A 25,137-nucleotide genomic window follows, 5' to 3' on the forward strand; every position below is an offset into this window, starting at 1 on the left:
GCCCATACATACGGCTACCTTGCAAGCAGATTATCTGCAGACTGTCTGGATGAGCTCAGTGCAAGAAGGTAACTGTTTACCAAACCGCAGGGCAGGCTATGGGTAGGTGGTGGCGTTGCACTGCAGAGGACAGGGTCTGGGCTTCTCTGGGTCTGCATTTGCAGACTTGCTTCTAGCATGAACAGAAAATCTCACCTTGAGTCAGCCAGTCTACATACACTCACTCAATCCAGCTCCCAGAACCTTCACCTGTAAGCTTGAAAGCAGAAAATAAATAGTGGGACCAGGGGAAAAGCAAGGAACAAAAAACCCAAAATGACCACATATGGACTTACAGCCCTTCTTTCTTTCTATGGCCTTCAAGGGCTTGGTCTGGAAAGCATCTGTGGTACTTCACCTCACACACAAGTACTGACAAGTCACTCAGCAAAGGAGGAATGATCACCTAACTCAGCTAGAGGGGCTCTGCGTGATGTGAAAGGTGGGGGCACCTCTTGATGCAATTCACTGGTTTGTGTAGCTGCTGTCAGCAGCATTAGCCTATATTGGAGATGTCAAGAAAAGCAGTTTCTTGCAAACATTCTGTGGCTGGGGCAGTCCTGGTCTCAGGATAGGGCTGTAAGCAAGAAGGAAAATAGGAACGGTCCCTACTGTGGCTGAGTACTGCCCCCTCTCAGACATGAAATGGATGCTACCTGCCCTTCTGAGCAGGAGCCTCATCTCCCACCACAGCAACTGCCCCAAAGCCCCAATCCTCACAACAACTTTATCTTCAAAGACTCATTGACTTCCCAACTCCTTCCCTGTAGCTGACTCAGAAGCTGACTCTGTTCTTCCCCATTTTGCTAGCTGAGGGCCGGGTGCTTTGTGCCTCATACAAGATTAGGAAATTAACACTTAATTCCTACCTCCCTGCCTACCACAGGGGGTTTAGCAAGAGTAACTTTTTTTTCTTAGTCTTGCATAATCCCTTTGTCAATGGATCTTCTTTTGCAATGCCGATGATTTATACCCAAGAATAGCAATCCAAGGAATCTAGCTGACCGACACAGACCAAAGTCCATGAAGAAGCATATGTGGTTTAGAAAATATCAGCCAGGAATCTGAGCACTGAGATGTCAGCAAACAGCTCTTTTCAGTTATATTTTATAATCTGGAAATAAGTGAAAAGCATGAAACAGGATTTAAGATAACCTGTTTTACTCTGAAATGAAGTGGAGAGGACATGTTTACATTTTACCAGAGTGAGAAATACTTGAACTTTTAGAGTTGGATGTCCAATTATGCCCCATGCACACATCAAGAGGCTAAAATAAGGCATACAGTGCAGGCGGCCTAGGAAGCAGATGACTTCATATTTGGATACTATGCTATGTTGTGCTTAGGGAGGAATGAAATGTATTCATCAGCTTAAAGGAGGAAACTAGAAGTCTCACCACATTTCAGGATCTGCTGTATGATGAAAACATGTCTAAATATGGTGCAGAGATAACGACTACTAAAAACATTAGGACAAATATTAAGGTATTGTCATCGTTCTTACCCAGACTAACTCCTAGTGAAGTCAGTAGACATCTTCTCCCGAACAGCACTTCAAATAAATTCTAGGTTTGTCCCATAACTCTTAAATCCTCCCTTCATCTACCAAACAAGCACCCTCTTGAAAGAAACGTGCAAAGCTGTCTGCTTTTCATGGTCTGCTGTTGGCATCTCTGGAAGTTTTATTTTCAATCCAAAAAATATCTAACAGCCCTTGCTAAGATAATGAACTTCTGCAAGTTTAAGAAATAAATGCCATGCAATTAAACTATATGCATATTTTCTGTTCCTTCCTATCAGTGACACCACGCACAACTGTGAGAGCATTCTGGCCTGATGAATTGAATTTGTTATTATTTGTAAATGCAACATTTGTTAAATGCAAGGTGAAACAGGTTTTGCAGGAGGTCAGTTCCTTGAGTGTTGTATCATTAGTCAATGGCAAGACATGATGTGATGCTTCTTCCATATTTCTGTCGTGTTTCCAGTGCAGCATCAATCCTTCAGAACAGAAGCACCTGTAGGCAGAAAAGCAGTAAACATTACATTTTCCCATGTCAGAAATGCAAGGCTTAGACAAACACACTGTAAGGTGGTCTACAGGAGATGAAAATATTCGGAATACTTGTTTTCTTGTAGGGGGGGTACTAAGGTGTAATTTAGGGTATTCAAGCTAAATTGACAGTTTAGTTATAAGAAGCCATCATTCCCCAAGTGACTCGTTCCAAAAGCCTACTAGCCTGCCTTGAACACCTCCGTGTAACTGAGAGCAGATGGGGTTCCCTGAGCCTGCCCACACCTGGAGTACTTTGGCTTACTTGAGGGAACTGCTAACCCTTGGTGTTGCTGAGACGGCTCACTCCAATCCGGTCAAGAGGAACTCCAAACCGTCTCTTAGGCAGCTCAACCACTTTCCTGCACAAGGAAAAAAAGCAAAGGAGAAGGGAAAGAATTGTAGAAAGACGTCATAGGAATAACAAAAATGTTACTACATCTTTGATTCCTCCATTCATCCCACTAAGTTATTGTTCAGACAGGCCAGCTGTGCAGGAGCCACCAAAGATGTGTTTAAAGACAAGTGAAGCATCTTGTATGAAAGAATAAGCAGGAGTTGCACCTGTTTTACAGACTGGCTGACATTTATCCACTATTCCTGGTTTTATTTGGCAGCAAACAAATAACTTCACAGGTTAACTGCTATTCATAAAAAAAAGGAAATACACTGCATGCATAAAAGGGAATTGTTTCATGCATACTTCAGATAAACCATTAGCCTGGATCTTTGAAATCTCCAAGGGCCCAGTGGGGCTAAGATAAGCGAGGAGGTAGAAAGTATTGCACAGTAACAGGGGACAAGCCAGAGGACCTCTAAGCAGGAATTTCCTATGGAGTCTCCTGCACTGTGTGCTGTTCTCAAAACTGTAGAGTAGCAATCCTTTGATGAGATTGAAAACGGGAGTGGTTTGGGTTTGGTTTTTTCCCCCATGTGGTCCATTTCCTGATGATTTGATGAATGAGGGCATGAGGAAAGTGTGAAAAGTTGTATGCAGGAATATCTTATTACAACTTTTAATAATAATAATAAAAATAATCCCAACTAAATGCAGTATTTTTGAGCATTTTTTCCACCACCAGAAGTTTGATTTTAATTAATTGTTGAAATGGTGAGTTTTTCTGCAGCCGAGAATAACCTCAACTTTTGCCCTTGGAAATACTTGTCAGTGAAATGCAGGTCCAAGAGAAGCCCTGGAAGATGAACTCTTTAACTGTTGTCGTCAAGGAATATAAAGAAAAAGAAGTTCTGTTCCGTAAGTCGGCAGATGCGGGGGATAGCAGAGCGCGCTGTGCTGCATTCGTGCCTGGCTCAACGTGCTCGCACTGCCACGCTCACCCCGCCGGCGGCCCTGGGGGCCCTGCCCAGCGCTGTCGGTCCCTGGGCTCAGCTGGGCACGGCCTTTCCTCGCCCCTCTCCGGCGTGGGCCGGAGCCCCGAGGCACATTCCGCACCAGCAGCCCGCTCCCTGCTGCGCCTTCGCCAGCGACTGTTCGACGAGGTCAATGAGCGGGGACAGAGCGTACCACGTCCGCAGGGAGCGCGGCTTCGGGCACGCTGGAGCAGCTACGGGACACGGCAAAGGGTGGGCAGCGGCTGGCACAGCCTTCCCCTGCCCTCCCTGAACCGAAGGACCCAGCACAGCCTCGCTCAGCCAAGGGAAGCCGAGGGCAGGCAGGCAGGGGCTGATGCTCAGCCTGCCTCCCCAGGGGCAGCAGGCTTTCCCCCCCGGGGGGAGGCACAAGCTGGTGGGAGGCTCGGGCTGCTGGAATCATGCCGAGCCCGGCTGGATAAAAAGGGGAAATAAATTCCCAGGCCGGATTGTGCGGGCGGGTTGTGCACCGGCGGGTTGTGCACCGGCAGCCGGAACGCCGCCAGGCTCCGCACCGCACCGCACCGCACCGCGGGGAGCGCAGCGCCGTGCCCGCGGCCGGGCACAGCCCCCTCGTGTGGCCATCCCGCGCCACTGCAGCCAGGCCCGCACCCGCCCCTCGCAGGGCCGGGCCGGGCCCGTTCCGCACCCACCAGGCACAACGCGATGCTTCTCCTGTTTAAAGGAGCCTGCTCTAAGATTCCCCGAGCCTTTCTCTCCGTCTGCCTCTGGGTCTTTCTGCCTCTTCTGAAGACTCGTGCCTTCCTGCCTGCCTTTCCCATGCGTTCAAAGCTTTATAAACTCATGAGCCTCCCATAACTGGTGGGTGCCACACGGACTTACATTTGATCTACCCTCTTCCAAAAGTTTCTATTGTGTTGCCAAGCACCACACACATTGTATTAACTAAGGGGTTCAATCTATTTAACAGCTTTTACACTTCAAAAGTCATTATCTGGTCTCTAAAGGTAAGGTCCCAGCTGGTACAGGAATACACTGTTAACTGTTGTATGCATGACAGTGACAGGGTGCTCAGTCCTCTGTTTTACCCCTCTTAAGTGCAGCAGCCTCTGCCTATTTCCTTACTGTGTACTGCTTCCTTACAGCCTTATCACTGTTTCATAGCACCCATCTCATCTTCGGTCCTGCTACTGGTAGTATCTGACTATAGATGCAGCGAGCAAGGCAGCTCAGATGGTTCTAATAAATTAGTCAATCCCAAACTTAAAAGCTAATCGGCTCCCCCAAAGTTACAGTCTCAATGAACAACTGCAAATGGTGCTGATGATGCCGGGAAAGGAGAAATTTTGTGCAGTGTGTCACTCATTTGCATGAGCTCATTATTCAGCGACAAGCTGTTAGGAAACTTGGATGATTTCCACCACAATTTCCCTTTCTTGTGGTTTTTTGTTTTTGTTGGTTTTTTTTTTTTTTCCTTGTACTGCACAGAGAATGAAACAAGATTTCCACCCAAAAAGCATAAGACAAATTGGGAATACCATGTACTTTTGCAAAAAAAGGCATTGCAGTTTCAAAAATGACCTTGGAAAAGGAAGAGGTGCTAAAAAGCAAAGAAAGAATGAGCTGATTTTGATTTGTCGAAGAGATACACAGAACAGAATAGTTATACTCAAGGTTTTAAGAATTTTGTATTTTGTCACTTTTGGCCACAGTCAAGAAGCCCTAGTAGCAGACTGGGTGGATAAATGGAAAAACAACAAGAAAATATTGCAAAACTCCATTTGAAAAAAAATACTTGTAAGGTTGACTGGCCCTTGTGAATACTTTCCAGATTAAGCTTTAAGCATGCTACTAAATACTTTGTGGCATTGGGGATTCCATCCAAAGGAAGACAGTTACCAGAAGAAGGCAACAAGACAGTTAAGCTCTTTCAGATACAGCAAACAGCCCCTTGAGCTTTGCCCCAAACTCACTGGCTCTCCCCAGCCACAGCAAGCATCACTGCTTAGCCCTGTTATAAACATGCTTATCTTCAAACATGTACTGTGAAGGTATTGCTGTGCTACTGTATTGATTAAAACCTGGTTTATCGTCAGTTGATTGAGGTCTTGAAGCTCATTCTACTGTCTGCCCATTTTCATGATGTGTTCTTTATCTTGCTATTCAGGTTGTGCACACCGCCATACCTTCTTTTTTCACCCCAGCCTCGAGAACACCCAGTCCTGCCCCTCTGCTTTTGAACCTCAGGCATGTTTTCGCTTTAAATAATCCCACAATCGAAAAGGCAGTCTTAAACTGAATGTTAGCTCACATCAGTGGAAAGAACTGGACTAAAAAATGCATATGGTTGAATGTTCTTTGTTAGCTCTCTGGCACCATAGGGATAGATGAATACTGCATGTATTATTCATCACAGCTGAAGGACTGCACACCACGCAACCAGAACAATTGCTGAAGAGATGCTGGTACCCTGATCAAAAGCACCTCTCAAGTGACCAGTAAACCTGCTGGTGGCTAAAGCTAACCCATGTGTAGCCAGGACATCTACCAACAGCTTTCTTCTGACTTTATCATTATAGTAGGAGCAACTAAGAATTACCTCTGTTTGCCTTTAGCGTCCACAGAGGCTGAAGAAATTCTGTCAATTGGGGAGCCAAATCCTGGGAAACTTCTTTTCTTCTTGGTCTCAGTCACCTCATTCTCCAGAGACACCAGCTCATCAAGAAGGAACAGTTTGGCTGCCAGGCTGGTGGCTGACTTCTCTTCACTGGTGGTGGGATGTGCTCCTACTCCCAGAGCAGCTGAAGGGTCCAAAGGCTGCAAAAGAAAGTGTGGATGTTTGCTACTGCTCAAGTTCCAGAAAAACCATTTCAACCAGTATCACAGCAGCATTCCTATAAATACATAATCACTAAGATACTGAACCTGGGACCATGTTTTAAAACAAAGTTCCTTCTGTGAAACATGGCCATTTTCCACCCACAGGAGTTTGACATAAAAAAATTGGAGTTTTTTTTCTCTTTTTTAATAGAATTAAACTCATCTTCATTATTATTGCAAGAATTATCAAAATTTCTTATTTCACAAAGCCTGTTTTTGCAGGCCAGCCCACTATCCCTATCTCAGCAGTGTGATTAGTATCACTTACAGCATGAGCTGAGTAATTTAATCTCATTTAAAAATGCAATCAACATTATCAGACTCCAATATCCATACTGATAATTTTCAGGAAACTGATTTTCAGTTTTTAAATGAATGCTAATAAATAGTAATGAAAACTTATACAGAATTTTCCATCCAAAGCTGACGAATGAATTGCTATGCAAAAAATATCCCAAAATAAACTGGCTCAGCACTGACATCCAAAGAATTTATACAGTAACAATATGTGGGGCGGAGGAAAGGAGAGTATGTTGCACAACACAGTACTTTGAACCTTGGTTATGACATTAGGCTTAAACCTTTTCAAAGCCAAACTACCTCGCTACCCAGAATAGCTGAGAATATTGGGGTCAATCAAGACAGAAATGAACCAAATCAAAGTGAAATAGTTGCTTTGCAAATAACAGAAAAATATAGGGCAGCAGATAGTCTATGAAAGCAGGTGTTAAGCTCAAATAATTTTCTCTTTAGATGAAATGTTTGTCTTCTTGCTCCACTTGATCTTCACAGACTTAATAAAAAATTTGGTTAGATATTTCTGTTTATATGCCTTGAAGTAGGCTTTCCTCTATCTTCAGAGGCACGCCACTGCCTGTCTTGCTCATATACAGTGGATTTAGCGCAAACATAAAGGAAGCCATCACATGGATGATGTAATATGCTTGTCTCCTGTGGCCCACACCATAGCTGTGGTGGTGATGTTTTCCACTACTGATGGGTGGCACATACACCCTGTCATTGGTTAAAATTGTGATCTTTATATAAGAAGGAGCACACAAATGATGTAGCACTGTCAATACTTTTCTAAAGGATCTCATATTGTCCTCTGACTTTACTTTTAATGAGTCTCAAGTGCACTGAGCAATCCTTTCTGTTCCCTTTCAGGGTTATAAAACTTTCATAGAGGTTTGCAAGAAAATTATGCCTTTGAAAAAAGACTGAACTCTACCCTCTGGTTAGTGAGGATAAATATCTACACTAACACTTGAAACTAGAAAGTCAAAAATAGCCTCTGCTCTTGAGTACTTTTTGTCTTAAAAATTATATAATAGAATTGTAAGAAGTAAAGAGACAGGTAAAATGGTAATCAGAAGCAGACAACAGTTGTCCTATGGTGAACCACTGAATGAAGTACAACTTTTACAGATAAGCAGAGATAAGTGTGGGGTGCAGGGGGTACAGTGGAGGGTTTAAAAACTTATGAACAGCAGAGAAGTGAATAAAGACTGGTAATTTTTTCCTCAAGAAAAAGAGCTCCTCAGTCCATCCAATGAGGTCACCAGATGATGGATTTAAAATAAATATAAGGAGGTACTTTTTAAACACAGCACACAGATGAAGTGGAACACATTACCAAAAGGCATACATGTCTTTTAAAAAAAAAAACAAACCACTGTTTTTTAAACTGTTTCAAAGACAAATTTCAGGCCCATCAGCAGCTAAAACATGCCCTGGTATAGTGCAGGTCTCTGGATCAGGAAGGCTCTGAAGTCATTCTCTTCTTGTGTTCTTTTCACAAAGATCTATCATTGCCAGAGACAGGATTCCAGGTCTGTGTTGCACCAGAGCAGCAGCTGCTGCAGCACTGATGCAGGGAGTGGTTCCCCCAAGCCCTATGTTCTATAACAAGTATTATTTTGTATAATCAGGGCATGTTTACTTGAAGAGAGAGCAAGGTAGAAGGGTCCATCAGTATTTTTCAGTGTGCATCTAACAGCTAAGCTGATCTTTAAAACCTATGCAAAGACCCTACAGCCAAACAGTGTGTTAGACTCTTAAATCCTTGATTTTTTTTGTATGGCACGAAACCGTTACAAACATACCTTTCCTGCCAAATCTGCTTCATGTCAAGATGACATAAAAACAGAGAACACAGTAGAAGTATTTTCAGGTGCAACCCCTGCATATCGTCCTGGATGAAACATGAGACAATTCTCCCGTTTCATCTGTTGCTTTCCTTTGCAAGCTTAGGCAAGGTACTCCGCTGCTTCCATCTCCTGGTCTGTTCTGTCTCCTTTGATTTGTAACTTTTGTGCAGGTGGTCTTCTCTTAGGGATCTCCTTATGGCTTCTGAAAGCTGTGGACTTCTCATGCTATTATTTGTCTTTAAGAAGAATGAAACCTTCCCTACAGTGCCAGAGGAGTTTACTTTCCCTGCAACCATCACCTCCTTCTCCTCATCAGGAAGTTCTCTATCCAAAGTCACCAGACAACGTTTTAGCACACAGAAAATCCCATGATGTTTCAGCAGAGGCTGCATGAATCTAGGTGAGACTGTCCTGTCCTCCCAGCCATTCTGCCTGTCCTCCCAGCCATGCTATTTGCATCACTCTTCACTAGGTGCCTCCTTTGCCCTTGCAAAGTCAATACTGGTCGCTCACCTTCCAACACTGTTTGGATACTGTGGTGTCTTCCACACTCTGTAGCCAAGAACAACCCGAGGAAGAGCAGGGTTACATGACAACCACCAGAAACATTCACCTACCTCTGGAGCTGCCTTGGCGAGGAGCACTGAGCTAGAGTGCCACTGCAGCAGGGTAATCACAAGGGCCAAATGCACCACAACAAGCTGGAACTGCAGCATCTGCAAAGGAGAGCGATCTGTTAATGACTTTGCAGTTGCAGTCCCAGAGGAACCTTGCTCCAAAGGTCTTAAAGAAGTGAAAGCAAAGGGAGAGTCTGTTCTCATGGCTGTTAATATGTTTTCTTTCATAGAGTCACTGCATAACACACAGCAAACAGATAGTGCCAGCTGAATGCTCTTCACCTTTAGGTGACTTTGCAGATTACTGTGTCTCCAGGTCCTGCCCCAGAGTGTAATTCAAGCCTGATTCTTCCATTCTTTGCTGACTCTCTGCTTGGCAAAAGCAGAAATAGAAAAGATGTATAAAGATATTTCTATGATGTAAAATAGTTGTTTTATCCTATTCTATCAGGCAGAAAACACATGGTAAAAACCATCTGGCTTTGTACTTTCCCCACCCCACCCCACTACAAAGGAGAAAAGCCATAAAAGCATTTGGAGTCCAGTTTTAAAAAGTAAAGATACAATATTTGTAGTGCTGCTTCTTCAAACTGTTTCTTGCTTGGCTTTTTAAAATATTTTACATGTGTTTCCGTTATTTGGTTACCCCATTTTACAAATATATATATACACACATATATAGTCTGTCAGGGATCAGTAGCAAGGAAGAAAGCCGCTGGTTATTCTGTAGGGGTGAAGCAGACTTGGTTCACGGGAATCAAAGGACAAAGTCAAAGCAGGAAACCAGGTGGTACCACTGTCTGTCAGTCCGATGGCAACAGCCATTGAAGTCAGACAAGGGTCTGTCTGGGTGTTTTTAAAGCTGTAACCCTCTACAATGTATATTTTTGTATGTGGGTGTGCATTGAAGTTTTAAGTAGTAGTCTGCTACCTTCACAGGTAACCACATCCTGATTATTTGGATACAGAGACATAAACATAAGTGGCAAGGTTAAAAACACATGTTTATTATGGTTAAGGTCTGTGCTGGTATTCATTCAACCCAAAGACCAAAGAGCTAAAAATAGTGACTGGTACACTAATCAAAATAAACATCAAGGCACCTGCAACACAAAAGACATTTGATTAACTGGTCAGAACTCGACGCCAGTGAAATTAGAAGCAGAGGAAACTGTAAGGACTTAAAGCTTGGCTCCAGTTCCAATGGAAATGAATAGCTAAGCACCAATGTCACTGGTTTAAAAAGGAGAAAAACTTAAGTCCAGCAAGATCCTGTTGTGCCGATTTTCGTGCAGTGAAGGGAACAAAGTGGGAGAAAGAAGCAGGGTTGTCCCAGTGGAGCAGTTTAGCTCTAGAAAAGTATTTGCAAAACTAAGAGTGTGATAGGACTATGTAAACATAATTAAAACTCACACTGTCTTCTGCCAGCCTGAGACTTAGCTTTCCACCTTCAGCCCTGTCATAGGATCTTTGCTGTTAAAAGCAGTTGTTGCTTTTTCTCCTTGAGCTCATCTGTTGCAATTGGGTAACCAGAGCCCTCCTGCTTAAAGGGACTTTCCCAGCCATGCACTGGTTGTTACTTCACCCCACCCACATTTTAACCTTGACCCTTTCCAAGACAGACCTAAAGCGAAGCTTGACAGTACTTTTTACTGAAGGAGAACAAGTAAAGCTCTGACAACCACATGGACCTTTGCAAGACGTCACCTCTTGTATTGAGTTTCCATCCTTCTGGAAAACTCTTGACATAACTCTGTGAGATTGGTGGCGAAGGGATTGGCGTATAATTCCATGGCTTTTGTATCTCAGAGTCTGGTCTGGTGTTGTTCAACATAAAATATGGTATACCCTTCACTAAATGTAATTGCAAGTCTGAAATCCAGACATATTTATGCATTTTAGTGATATTTTAGTTTGAAATGTGTCAAAACTAGAATTCCTCATATAATTGCATATCTTTGTTGCAGATCCAATTAAAATAAAATTGAAGATAAGAGAGAGAACATTATTCTACCTTATCAAAGCAGGATAAACATTCAAAACTTTTTCCTAGGAATCTGTGCAGAGCCGTTTTCCAAAAAAAAGATCACAAGCAAGCAAAATTCTTTACCAAACAGAAACTGTTAAGTCTCCAACATCAAGCCAAAGGACTTAAAAGATGTTTTTCTTTTAAAGAAAAAAACCCAAAAAACAAAATGACATCCTGAAGATAAGTGGGCTGAACAAACCCCAGACAGCATGCAATTCATCACCCAGCTCCAAACCCATTGCCTGTCAAAAATGGTAACAGCTATCATTGTTCTTACCCATTTGAACTATCATATTTCACATTACTGTGGAGATTACTCTGCAAGTATAAATCACAAGAGCTTTATTTTTCTTGCTGGCCTGTTAGCAAGAGAACTGAGGCAAGACATCATGCCTTGCACTGTAATCTTTCACTTCAGCTGCCACTATATATCGATGACTATGGTCTGCCTGTCGTAATGCCAACACGGGGCGTGCTGGAGCTCCCCTGCCGCCGAGGACCTTGCTCTTGCAATGAGCACGTTGTGGCTGAGCCCAGAAGCCCTTGGGGTGTTGTGCTGTATGCTCCTAAGCTGACCTGATGCAAAGCCAAGGCATGACCATCGCATAAGCACTGGGAAGCTCCTGGCAGTATCTATTAGGACTCCAGTCCTTCTGCTGTATAAGCACTGGGATGGTATTGGTGAGCCCCCATCACCTGTTAGCCATGAGGATCTCTCATGCAGATTCGAACCAGCTGGGGGAAATCACAGCTGTGTCTGCAAGCCAGTTACTGAGGTATTTTGTTGCTGCTCCAGTGCCACAAAATAGAATATTAATTAAAATATAAATAAATATAAATATATAACATATTAATATAAATGAAATAAATTCTTATAAAATAAAAAGTATTAATATAAAAACAATGCTTGTGGATAATATTTTGATTATTATCTTAATCAAATATACCACCGAGTCCTGACACTGGCCTCACTAGCCTTGGATTCGACACCTGATGGGAATCTACCTCGGCCAAAAAAATTTATGATGAATGAGTAGCTTACCAAAAGAACAAACTTACAGATGGCTTGTGTGAAGCTCTGAGAATAAGTCTGCTCCTGCTGAAACAAATTTGCCCTACTTCTATACGTTGTAGGATGGATCCTCTGATCATATTTGTTAAAACAAAGCCAAAAATATGCCCGTACCAGTTGTTCTAGTGTTTTCAGAAACTACTAAGGGACCATGTACATCTCAAGTGTAATTTTCTAGTCATGTAAATATCAAAGAAAAGGGAGAAAAATCAAAACAAGTCCCTTCCTCAGAAAAAAAAAAGCAGTGTCCAGAAATAGGTTAGAGTGGTGGCTTTGATCTCATCCCACAGATGAGATACGGAGCACTTCTTACATACTGCTTTCTAAAAAGATACTGAAGGAAGACATTGAAGTATGGGACTTTGGCAAAATGAAATGTAAGCAGTCAGTGTCAGGCACTTCATGTTATTAATAATGTGTTTCCTGGAGTAAATGCACATTTTTTAACAATGCCATATATTTTATTAGATACACATTACAGATACTGTCAACATCTAACAATGTAAATTTCCCTTTATTTTCAGTTTCCAAACTATGTAGATAAATAGATGCAGGTAGGTTTCATCTGATGTAACCAGAGATAACTTAAAATTCCGGAACTCATACAAGAGGCATACAACTAGTTATTCTTAGATAATGCCTAGGTATTTCTGCATCCCAAATGAAACATTTTGTCAGACAGTATTTCAACGACAAGGCTGTCCACTTTCTGAAAATGAAGTTCCTTAAAACTTTCTCCAGAAGACACTTCAGATTAGCCATTGGCTTTCAAAGTCTTCATTTCAATAATTGCATTCACTCTAACAATATGATTTCCAGTGTTTGGTCCTGATGTGTTTTCGTATCACCATGCTAGTCATCTTTGCCTGTGTTTTACTGAAGTATCTATTATAAATGCTGATTCAGGTACTGATAGTTGCACTTTTGGCAGATGCAGATGTGGTCAGAGGATGCTGAAGTATACAACTTTCTACCATCTGTACTCAGATAAAACAGATTCAGTGATGGTTTAGTCCCTGCAGGGCTTGACTAGCCTCCGCACTTGACCCTGCCCACAGAAAACGCAACATTTTTGGGAGCAGCACAGAAATCACATGGCTCATAAAGAGAAAGGTTGAAAATGTGGCCCTACAGTTCCCTTACGAGTTTGGAAAGTGTACAAATAAACACAGACTTTTGGGGTACATTTGCTTAATAGACAGAAGGGTGATTTGGGAAAAAATTAACTGACAAAGGTGGACAAACACTTGTGGAATACCAGTCAGTTGTGATCCTTGTCTTTTTATTTCAATAAAGAGCATGAAACCAAACAGCCATGCAGAACAAACGAGGACACTTTTCCTTAGAATGGGCAGGAAGGAGACAGGCTTGACATCTTGCAAAACTGTCTACACTGTGTAATAACCCCATTTTTAGCAACAGATTTTAGAAATTAAAAACCCCGAACTCACATCTATACCATAAAAGTAGGAGACCATGAAGCAAGAGACACAAACAGAAGCAATAAACCCCATCTAGAAGCCTAGGGACTACTAAATAAGAAGGATGCTATGAAGTGTAAGAAAATGTCTCTTAATAGGAAGAACCTATTTATACTTTTCCTAAGTAAGAAAACTGAGCAAGCTGCAGTATTCCTGGTATGCACAATGGAAAACAAAACACTATTAGACTATTCTTCATTGCCATCTCTCAACTCTACAGTATTTATATATGTACTGACTGAACATGCCAACTTCTCTTAACATTTCTAACAACTTTACATTTAGCTGTCTTCATCTTTAGCATGAGAACTAAGAACTATTCATTGTTAGAGTGCCATCTTCAGCATTTAAAGTAAAAATAAGAAACCTTTCTATCCATAAAAATTATCAAGAAAGATATTGTATTTTTCTATATTAGAACTATCATCTCCATTCCTAACAGCACTGGAGCGATATGTAAAAGTTCTTCATACCTGGTATGAAAAGTATATTAGCAGAATACGTTATCAATACAAAAACATAGGCCATTTAAGGTCTAGTAAAAATATCCTGTAAGACAAGCCTTCAAGATAAGCTTTTAAGAGACAAAAATGGCATTGGGATGTCTTCACAAGACTCAAATACTGATGCTGATTTACTGGATAAATGCTTAAATATTCTGATCAAAAGATGTTAGTTGAAGGAGAAAACTCTTGGTGAAGATGCACTGCAAATGGAAATTAGAGAGTAATCTGTTGCTCTGGGTTGACTAACAAGAAAGGAAAAGCTGCAACCCCTTGCAATCTTTGCCAGGGTCAGGCAAGAGGGCTCTTACAGCCCTCTTGGTTGGTTCAACCAACCTGGTGGTATGGTTCAAATTTTGTAATTTGCTATTTAAGAAGCCTGGAGAGGTACACTTGTCATTCATTCAAAGAGTGAAAATGAAGCCTTAATCTGCTGAAATCAGTGAAATCAGGTATTTATAAATAGTGAAAAACACCTCGTCTAGCCAGATAGATTTTTGCAGTTTTCCCATCTTTAACACCACAGATTTGCTTGATTTGGGTTTTGTTTGGGGTTTGGGTTTTTTGTTGGTTTTATTTTTGCCTATTATGCCTCATGATATTCAAAGTATTTTACAAGAAAAGTCGGTTGAGCTGCATTTTCAATACAGAGTTCTTGTGAGCAGAAACAGATAAATGTAATAATTTGCCCCAGGTTTCCTGAGTGAATCAGTGGGCAGGGGCAAAAAATGTCCCCACAGCTTCTCAGCTTTCAGCTCTGCAGTCCGCATGAGAGGGTGGTCATTCCAAGCTGAAAAGACAAGTAAGGAAAGCTAAAGGCACTGTGTGTTTGTGCTTCAAAAATCAGTGGATTCTGGACTTCATTGTAGCCTCTGGACATCTAAACCAAAGGTTATTCACATGTATTTACTTGTACAACTCCAGTCTGGGAGGCAAAAAGAAACACTGAAATAGTTTTGAACTCAGAATGGAGAAATTACAATGGCTATCACTGAATCAGTCTGCCTTCATGTACAGTGGTACAAAGCTGAAGTAGTCAGATCACTGGATAATGCTAATTACTCTGTTAGCGTAGGAATGTTTTTGCAGGATTATTCTATTATTGCAGGAATGTGGCAGAATCCAGATCAACATTTATCTAATAGGAGATATAATAAAACCCTTTTGCAAATCCATACCTTGAATGCTTTCCCTAAATCATTTATCTTGTGTTTTACAATATATTACATGCAGCAAACTTGTCGACCACATATGGTGTTTAGTAATGCAAAGGAACTATTCTGTCATAGCTCTTCAGCTTATTTTAAGAAGTAATATGCATTTGACAATAACATATACAGTGGAAAATCCATAACAATATAAACAGACAGCAGTTTACTGCAAGGCACTGCAAAAGCAGTGAAAGTAACTAGTCATGGTTGTAAAATGCACTGACACATCTTGTTTAAATATTGGCTGATTAACTGAAGGATATAAGTTTCCACTGAATATTACTAGTTCAGTTTTAGTACCAAAAATACTAAGTGATAAGCATCTGGCTATCTTAATCCCAAACTGAAAAAAGAAGCTGTGCTTTTCCCATCAGACATGGGCACGTGTATACCTTGTGCATGCCTGTTAATACAAAAAACTTGAAAAAAAATTAGAAGGAAGAAAGCACAGAGGGAAGAAAGTTTCCATAAACAGAGCAGAAGACACAAAAGATCCCCAGCCCATCTCTGTCCTCACTCCTCTTACCTTGCATTGGAAACAAGCAATTCCAACCTTAAGGGTCCTGCTATGTTCTTCCCCCTAACTTATCCCTAATGTTCAGCTTGCTTTCAGAGTTTTTATAGTCTCTGCTGTAGGCTACAAACTCCAATCCCTGCCTTTGCTTTCTCTTACATCATTTCTAAAGATTTTCCACTGATCCTTGCCCTAAACCTTTCTCTGTCCTGCACTCTCACACACATACTTGCTTCACATTTGTTACATTTACTGCTCTGATCAAGATGATTAGTTTGTAATTAAAGGTCTAATTAATTTTTTTGTTGGCTTTTTCCTTTTTGCTTTCAAGATTCAGACAGCCATGGGAGTGAAAAGATTTTCAGCAGCATCACCATTCCTCTAACCTCTCATTTTTGCAAACTGCAGTACAGAAACCTGATGTCCTGAATTTTATTTTATTTTTTAAACTTTATTTCTCAGGAAAAACAGGAATAACTTTAAGAGGACTGCATTAACTTCAGGAAGAAATTAATTAATGCATTTTTAGTAGACCGATACTACTGTAAGGTAAGCATTAGAAAAGGAGTGTGTTTTGTAAAGCAAGTCAGAAGAACTTAAGTCTTTCAAACAGTTCATTTCAGCTTTTGAAATGATTGTGAAGTGTCACCTGTGAAGCTGCCTATCTTCTCTAGGCAGTGCCAGAGGATCTATCTCTTTCCCTGCTTACCTCACTAGAATAAGACTATCTTCTATTTTGCCCCTTTTCTTTAATCTCAGTTTTTAATTGATTCACACAGCAATTGTAGACCCATTTTGGGGTCTAAAATTCCAACCTGTGCAGACTTCTTAGCAGTTAATTCATAGTTACTTTGTTCTCTAAATAAACAGGCATAGCACTTTCTAAAAAGTTTTTACTCTTAACTTGCCAAAGCTCTTCATACAAGTGACGGATAGTAAAAGGAAATTTCAAATGCAGCTCTGCAATAGGTGGGAAAAATATGCCAGCCAGGGAGAAACAGCCTTGATTTCATTATCTGTCCTGATCAGAGTGATTAGAGAGAGAGAAGACTTTAATTGTATTGTAACACAGCTCATTTCCCAGATGAAGACGGCGACAGAATTTTGCAGAGCTGACATCAAGTGCCAAATCAGGATAGTTCGTTGCAAAGCGCTTTTTTGCCAGGCTCCCTGACTGAGGGATCAGTGTGGGGGGAAGTCAATGGAGAATGAGAAGCTGGGTTTGATCATGAGCACAACACAAATGTTCGGCCCCAGAGAACAAGGAGAGGCAAAGCAAACTTTTCAGTAGCATCTCCCGGCACGGGCAGATGTGGGAGTACAGCCGAGCGTAGTGCTGCAGAAATAGGCATTAGCCCCATGAGCACCCGCACCAGTGTCGGGCTGGGGCAGGCAGTTTGGGACTCCCTTCCACTTCAGGGCACAAGAGAACAGCGGTGGCAGCTGCAGAGGTCCAGAAGAGCTCTGCGGGCGCTAGGGCAGCAGCAGAATCAAAAGGGCAGAGCCAAACAATGCCAGCCGAAACACGGCTGAAAACGCTGCTGCTGGAAGAGAACTGGGCTGTGCTCCTTTTTACAGTACTACCTGCATTTAGACGGTGGCTTGCTGCTGGAAGCTCAGGGACACAGAAGTACTTGACTGATGTGTATAAAACACATGCGCAGGATCTCAGGGGAAAAAAGATAATCATGATCTAACTACAAGAAATTATTAGATTTATGGGGTATCTTTGCTACGTATGACCTGAGGTGTTGCCAACCAGCTACAGCAGTTCTAGGCGCTCGGTTTCTTTCTCTTTTTTTCTGTTGGAAAGACACAAGGTGGTCCTCATAGGCATTTACTCCCCTCAGAAAGTTTTTACGGGTCCCACCTCAAGCTCTTTAAGCAGGACCTCTGCAGGACTCCCTTCGGTCACCACGTTTGGTGTGGATGAGGCTGGTAGGAGACACGGGCTGTGCCACTGTGAGCGAGCTGACGGCAGACAACTGGATGCTGGTAAGGTAGGTGTTGCAGTATTTCACTACACAGGGCGAAGCTGCAGGATGTCTGGGGCTCAGCTGGCCAAAGCTTAGCACCTTGCAAGAGTGAGTGGGACAGTGGGCTGCAGGAATAGCAGGAGGAGAAATGCAGCCATATTGTCATCTCCTTTGACTACAAGAGGATGTCTAAGACCTGGGATTAAAACTTGCTTTTAGGCTCTCCACTGATCGGTGATCCTGTAACAAAGCTCCAGGCACTTTTGTACTACCTGGACCTACTGTCAGGTTGTGGCTCTTCCTTTTAGATGACTAATACACATTTCTTACATTTCAAAATACATTTGTCTCTGTGCTCTTCCTACAAAAACATGCAATCTGAAAGATTTCAGGAAAGGATGCTGATACACACAATTGTCATCATCTCTGACTGGGAGGTGTGAAAGACTCAGATCTGAGTAATTAGCCATCTTCATGGGCTGCTAGTGACCTTAGAATAGGACATATGCTACCAGCACAGTGTTCTTTTCCAGGGGGGGAGGGAGGGGACACACACAAACAAACAAAAAAATCAAAAGCAGAAAGAAAGAAAGAAAGGAAGAAAGAAGAAAAAAAAAGACTATAGAGTGTTAGAGTGCTAACATTTAATTTCCTACTCTTAAATTGTCTTAGATTTAGCAACAACTCACAGATACCATTTGACACCTTCTGGAGAAGGCTCATAAGGAAGCTTCCCAGATAATGAAAAAGGTGTATGGTGATTATTTAGCTGGCAGAGTGCCCAAGGAACAGACATCCTCAACACTACTGCGGTTTAATTATACTTACAGTATAATTAAGTTAGGGCAACCAAGTGTTTGGAAAGAACCTTTGTTGTCTTAACCATAAATAAATAAACAAACATAATCTGATTTTCTCAACTATGAAGACCAAAAAACAGGAAATTGGAGGAGATTAAGAACACAAGTCATACAGCTCTTTGTTCTCTCATCCTAGAGAAAGACAAACCTGTCTCCCTGTTGCTCTCATGCTCTCGCTACTAATTTCTGCAATTCTTTCAACATCGGTTTGCAAATCACTTGATTTGTCTCAATGTTTTCCTTAATTCCTTTGGTAGACAAGTTCTTATTCAGAGAACAAGAGTTAGCAAGGGTTCATTTGTGTAAGTGTTGAGCAATCTTGCTCTTCACCAGCCTTGCCTGTGGAAACTGTATTTGGGTTTGTCAGAACTCATCCTTAAAATTTTAGGAATGACACATGAGTACACGTGCTTGCTAGTTTTGCTGTATCATACATCCAATCTTTTTCTTCTCCCACTTAAACATGCAGCAGTACTGTTACATCACTATGGTCCAAGGCACAGAAATCTCCTCCTTCTATCATTAAGTTGTCCCATGGGAACTCTACCTGCCAGCCTCTTCAAATTACTTCTACAAACGGCTACAAATTAATTCAAAGTCAACCTTTCCACTGACCACTGATTCCTCACATAAGGTTGCACATTTGACACTTATAAATCAACATGAATAGTGTGGAGTCCAGAAGGTGTTACGGCCAAAGCCGTAGACCCATCCTCAGGCATTTCTGATTCAGCTGGCACGGAGTAAAGGCACGTGACATTCTAATTGCTACGATTATTCACAGTTTCACGAAACAGTGAGTGTATCATTAGAAACACTCTAGTTCTGGGTTTAGGATGGGAAATAAAGACAACATTGAAGTTAGAAAAAGTGGATTTTTTTTCCCAGGTTTGAAAGTATTGCCCCAGTATTCTAAGAAATATTCCAAGAACTTTTTTCTTTTCAAATGAAAACTATAATTTTTGTTTATAAAGAGCTGATCTCTGTAAGTTAGGTTCTCAGCTGACACTGATTCATGCTCGGAGATAAACAACTGACGTATTCCAAATTATGGTGCCTTCAATCTATTTTTATTTCTTGAGACAATAAACTCTTCTGATAAAATTGGCCCAATTCTGACACCAGGTTGAAAATAGATTACCATTCCACCAGATTAGCCAACACCCAGCATTTTATAGCTGCATCACTGGTTCAGGGAGAACACCCAACATTGCTTTCACTACACTTACATTCATATCTTGTCTAAAGAAGGGGAAACATTTTAAAATAACTACCTCAGATATTCAGTCAATATATAAGGTTGAATTTCAGAAACCAAACTGATTCCCACCTATTTTCATGTAGATATACAGAGCCAGAGAGCAGATGACCCACCGTAAGACAGAACTATGGAAAAGAGACCCTGCATTAACAACATGTATGCATGTTTTCCAATTGAAGGTACATTCTACCTTGAAAGAAAAAAACTACGTTAAGACAGCTACTTTAAAATCTGCAAGCTATCAAAGTAGCTTTTGCTGTGTCACTTCCATTTAAGATGACTCCTTGCAGCTAGATGGATTTTGAGAATCGAAACCCACAAAGTGAAAGTACCACATAAAACTGAAGACAGTAACATTCTTCAGGAGTGTTAAGCTTCCTACTAACAGTTTCTATATATGTACTTTTAAAAAGTCCTTTGTGCTAGAATTAAGTGCTTCAGATAAGTGCCGGGTCATGACATGAAAGAATCCATAAAAAGCACTCGCAAAACAAAGCAAAAATCCCAAGCCAGGACAGTTTATTGAAATGCAAGCTTTTTCTGTAACAGTCATGCTATGACGCAGAATAATGTGTTTGGAAATAAAAAGGGCAGTTTATGTTTTGTGCCTGTGTCATTGGCTCCCAGCCCAAGATGCCTGCGAGGAGCGAAGATGGCCAAGAAGAGTGACAGGGCCTTTTGTGCCATGGATGGATACAGTGGTCCCCAAGCTAATGGATGAGAGGCAATGAAGCCATACAAAGAGGTCTCAAAATACTAAGCAAATAGCACTAATTCTGGGCTGGTATCAGCCTGGTCTTTGCTCAAACTGGCATCACAGAAATAAAAATGAGTAGAATGTGTTTCCATCCCCTCTGGCTACGCTACTTGGAGTCAATGCTAAATATAAAGACAAACTGAGAACCAGCCCCATCTTTCTGCACCAAGAGGGAAGACAGGGAGTGGTGCTGATGTTTTCAGGCTGCCTCCCTTATCAAAGACCTGTCTGCTGATGTCCCCTGTCAGTGAAACGAACTCTTTTTTTCACCCATGAATGCTTGTGGCATGGTACTTAAAGCACAGAGCAACAAAGTGTGCATCTCAGCTGCAGAGCACAAATTTTGGCTCCAGAGCTAATTACAAATGCGGCAATGCAGCACAGCACAGAATGCATAGCAGCAGCTGAAATTCAAAGACATGCTCACGAGAAGAAAAAACTTGTCTGTCCTGAAACTCTTTCTTGGCCTCACACTTTTTTTCACACAACTGATCACCATTTCTGTACAGAGCTGAGAACCACTGGATTTGGTTCACTGGCATCATGAGAAATGATACAGAACAGTTAAAGAAAGCAGCTACGCAGCAAAATTATGACAATGATCTGGGGGAAAAGTGGAAGGTGAGTGATATTCTTCAGTCAGAGTACAGTGGTGTGGGAGCTGGGCAGGGCCACGCAGGACCACTCAGAACATCACAGGATGCCGCAAGAAACACTGCCACTAGTTTCTTACCTGACATGCAGGTAGAGGAAGATGAAGTCATGTGAAAGGTGGGGCTGGGCAGCTGCTTCTCCCTGGAAGCAATTCCTGCACCAAATGATATTAATAGGGAAGGTACTGTCTCCCCATTCCTAGTAAAGCTGTCCCTGGGATGCTGGCTTGCACAGCGGGACCATTCTGTGCTGGAAGCTAACCAGAGTAAGCTGTTAGTGTAAACCTGGGAGTTCAGAGCAATTGATGCCGACCGATTTGATTCCCTTCCCTGTTTTGCTCTGGTTTAAATGTACTTAGTGATTGGTTCCTGCAAGGAACAGTACAATCAAGTGCTGTTCTAAAAGTGAAGTCTCTGGTACTTCTAAGAATTAAAGATCTCACAGCAGTTTGTACATTCGTTGTAATGCTTGAGCAAATTCTGCTACATTACTTCCTCTATCGCTTCAACTGGACAGAGACCTTCCCTTGTCAGACTCTGCACCCTTCTGCAGGGAAGGTGCAATTTGCTAAACAGCTGCCACATCGCCACTGGATTAATGCAGGGTAATCCAGTAATCATGTCCAATTACAGCACAAACATTAATCAGTCGGTCACCGCCCCCTAGAGGTAGCCACGTTGCGGGCAGAGCCGATTTGCGGCAAATGACTGTCTGGCGGACTGAGCACTTCGGCATGCAGCCGGAGGAAGGTATTTGCTGATTAGACCCACGTGCTGTTACAGGAACAAATTACCGAGTGCTGATTGTCAGCTCCTCGATTATTCCTTCCCTCTCTTGCCTGCGAGGTCACCCAGCTTGCAGCATTTTGCATTTGTGTATTTTGCAGTCAGGGGACAGATAGATAGACCACTATATGACACAGTTACAATAGAAAGCAGTAAAAATAACACCCAGACTAAACTCTCTTTTGTTACAGCTTATTTTTCTCAAGCAATGTGCATAAAGCAGTGGCACAACTGCATAGACTGATCATGCCCACACAAAGCTGGATGTGTTGGTGTGACAAAAGCCACAAACCTTTATGTATAAACACAGCCATGCGCACTCGTTTCTTCCCCTTGACTGGAATAGCTAAGAAGTTTTAAAGGGAAGAATACAAAAAGTAATGAATAGTGAGCAACCCACCACATAATCAAGTGATGAATATCCTGTTTCTGGTGTGCAAAGACCTTGTTTGAATGGGTGAGTATTTATTTAAGGAGAAACAATCCTGTGAAGAGACTTAGCACAAGATCCTGGAGGCAGGAATAGCTCATGACCAGGATTCCCCAGACACATCCTCTTTTTTTCCAGCTGGAAATTCTGTCTAGGTGGAATTCAGCGATTTTTCACATTTTCTTCTGGCCCGCTGGCTGGATATGCTGGCTTGCCTGCATATGGAGGGATTCTCCAGGTATCCACTAATATGCATAGACCACGCGCACATGTGCAGCCCCATACCTGTACACATTTCTGTTGGCAACATCCAATCAAAAAGAGCAGACGTCCAGTATCCCAGTAACCACTTCATTGTGAACGTTATCCTGGGATTCAGGAGAGCTGTGTGCTGTTACAGAATCACAGCAGGGTGGAGGTTGGGAGGAACTTCTGGAGATTGCCTAGTCCAACTCACCTACTCAAAGCACAGTCAACTAAAGCAACTTGGTCAGCGCTGTGGTTGGTCAAGTTTTAAATAACTCCAAGGATGGAGACACCACAATTTCTATAGGCAGCCTGTTCATTGCTCAATGACTCCCACAGTAAAAAAAAAAAAAAAAAAAAAAGAAAATCAGATGTTTAAAAGGAATTTCCTCTATTCAGGAATTTGTGCCTATTGCTTGTACAAGTACATCTTCTTGTACTTTTACTGGGCATCACTGAAAAGAGTCTGGCTCTGTCTTCTTTGCTTCCCCATCAGTTATTTAGATGCACGGATAAGATAACTTCTGCTATACAACCCCAGCTCTCTCAGCTTCTGCTCATATACATACACACAAGGACATCCTTCCAGCATGTCCACACCTCTCTTGCATTGGGAAGCCTAGCACTCCAGATGCATGCACACACTAACACAACCTTGGATGCTGTTGGCCTTCTTTGCTGCAAGGGCACTGCTCATGATCATGTCTCATGGTCAACTCACCCACCAGGACCCTCGGGTCTTTTCTAAAAGTTGCTTTGAGATACTCAGTTTGTGTAGGTGAATGGGGTTAGTCTCCGCTTCACTTCTGCTTTGTCTAGATGACCTTGGATTCACCTCTCTGAGCCTTACTGTCCGCAGTGTTGATGCTACTGGCCTTTGTAAAGAGATTTCAGACTTTGGTTGTGTGAGGGAGGTGTCATTTTCATTTGCCCTTCATAGGTAACTATCTTATCACCCTCTGTCAACATGTGGCTGCTCATATTGATAACATTCACCTCCATGTGGGCTTTTTAGAACGGCCACTATCCTGCTGCCCACATGAGTCAGATTTTATATAATTTACCTTCTCTGCTACAGTGTTCTTTTTCAGGAGCTTGCACACGCATACACACACATTATTCTACTACACTACAGGTCTAGAAGCTGAGACAGAATACTGAGCACTGTATAGCATTCTATGGCCAGGGCCTATAAAGTCCTATTCAGAACATTATGACATGGAAAATGCCCTTTCATCTTACCAGGTTGTTTTTTTTTTACTCTGTGGCTGTTGTATCCTAGCTTAGCCAAGAAACCAGGGAGAACCCCCAATTTTATTCCCACAGGTAGCGCAGGGCAGTGAAGGTTATCCAGTCCCTTCTGTACCCAACTGAACAATTTGTGCTTCATTAAAGCTGAGAGACTGCCAGCTTCAGAAAACTCAAGGTCCTAACATTGCCTGCTTATTCCTGCTGTGTGCATCCTTGTCCTCTGCATCATGCCAGCCACGTGGCCAGACCCTTCCCCTCTGCAGGCCAAGGTTTGTCTTTCATGAGGATCTCTGCTCTGAAGCAAACAGTATTCCTTTGTGGGTTTCTCTATCCCATCTGAAGTTACAGCGTCCAAGCACTTTGGAAATAAACAATGATTCATATATTTTCACAACACCTTCAGAGGCAAAGAAGTACAATTATCCCCTGCCAAACGTCAAAGCCCAGCTCCAAAAATGCAGGTTTGTCACAGCTCCGCACCATAACTCTTTCCCCAGTCATATGCAGCAGAAAGCAGGCTTGTGCCATGCGCAGCATTAAGTCACTATAACTATAGGCATTGCTGCTGGCATACTAATGAAGCTGTATAAATCATTATTAATTCATGTGAGCAATGAATCTCTGGGCTTCAGTTACTCACACTGAGCTGGGCTGTGTCCAAAACCCACACACTGCCCTCCCGGAGACGTGGCTGCTCTCCAGAGCCTGTTCAGTCCCTCTCCCTACCTGTTCCCTTGCCTTCGCCTCCACATCTTACACAAGGACCTTAGAAGAAGGGACAAAACCACCTTCCTTCCACACGGCTGGCCCGTTTGTCCCAGGTGCGAATCAACTGGATCACATGCGGGAGGAGGCTGGCCCTCTACCTCTGTAAGGGCAGACATGCCGCATTTGTGCTTACTTTACAATTAGACTTGGAACCCAGGAGCAAGAACGTAATATAGTTCCTTATGTAACCATATATTTATTTTGGTTACGTGCGGCTTCAAGACAAATCTAAAATGGTGCTGGACCGTGCTGCTGCCCTCAAAAGAAG

At 42.2% G+C, this 25,137-nt stretch overlaps 1 protein-coding gene across 1 annotated transcript; it reads right to left on the reverse strand.

Annotated features, from left to right (window-relative positions):
- Window positions 1–1,183: 1,183 nt before the first annotated feature.
- OSTN (osteocrin) lies at window positions 1,184–15,946 on the reverse strand. Its single transcript, XM_037407626.1, has 5 exons — window positions 15,894–15,946; window positions 9,072–9,170; window positions 6,024–6,241; window positions 2,358–2,454; window positions 1,184–2,057 (listed from the first exon to the last, which is right to left on the reverse strand). Exons 2-4 carry the CDS (start codon window positions 9,168–9,170, stop codon window positions 2,370–2,372), a joined length of 402 nt encoding a protein of 133 aa, XP_037263523.1. The 5' UTR covers window positions 15,894–15,946; the 3' UTR covers window positions 1,184–2,057; window positions 2,358–2,369.
- Between the last annotated feature and the right edge of the window lie 9,191 nt (window positions 15,947–25,137).

Source organism: Falco rusticolus, chromosome 13 (genome assembly GCF_015220075.1).
Source record: "Falco rusticolus isolate bFalRus1 chromosome 13, bFalRus1.pri, whole genome shotgun sequence".
In the NCBI taxonomy this organism is placed as follows: domain Eukaryota; kingdom Metazoa; phylum Chordata; class Aves; order Falconiformes; family Falconidae; genus Falco; species Falco rusticolus.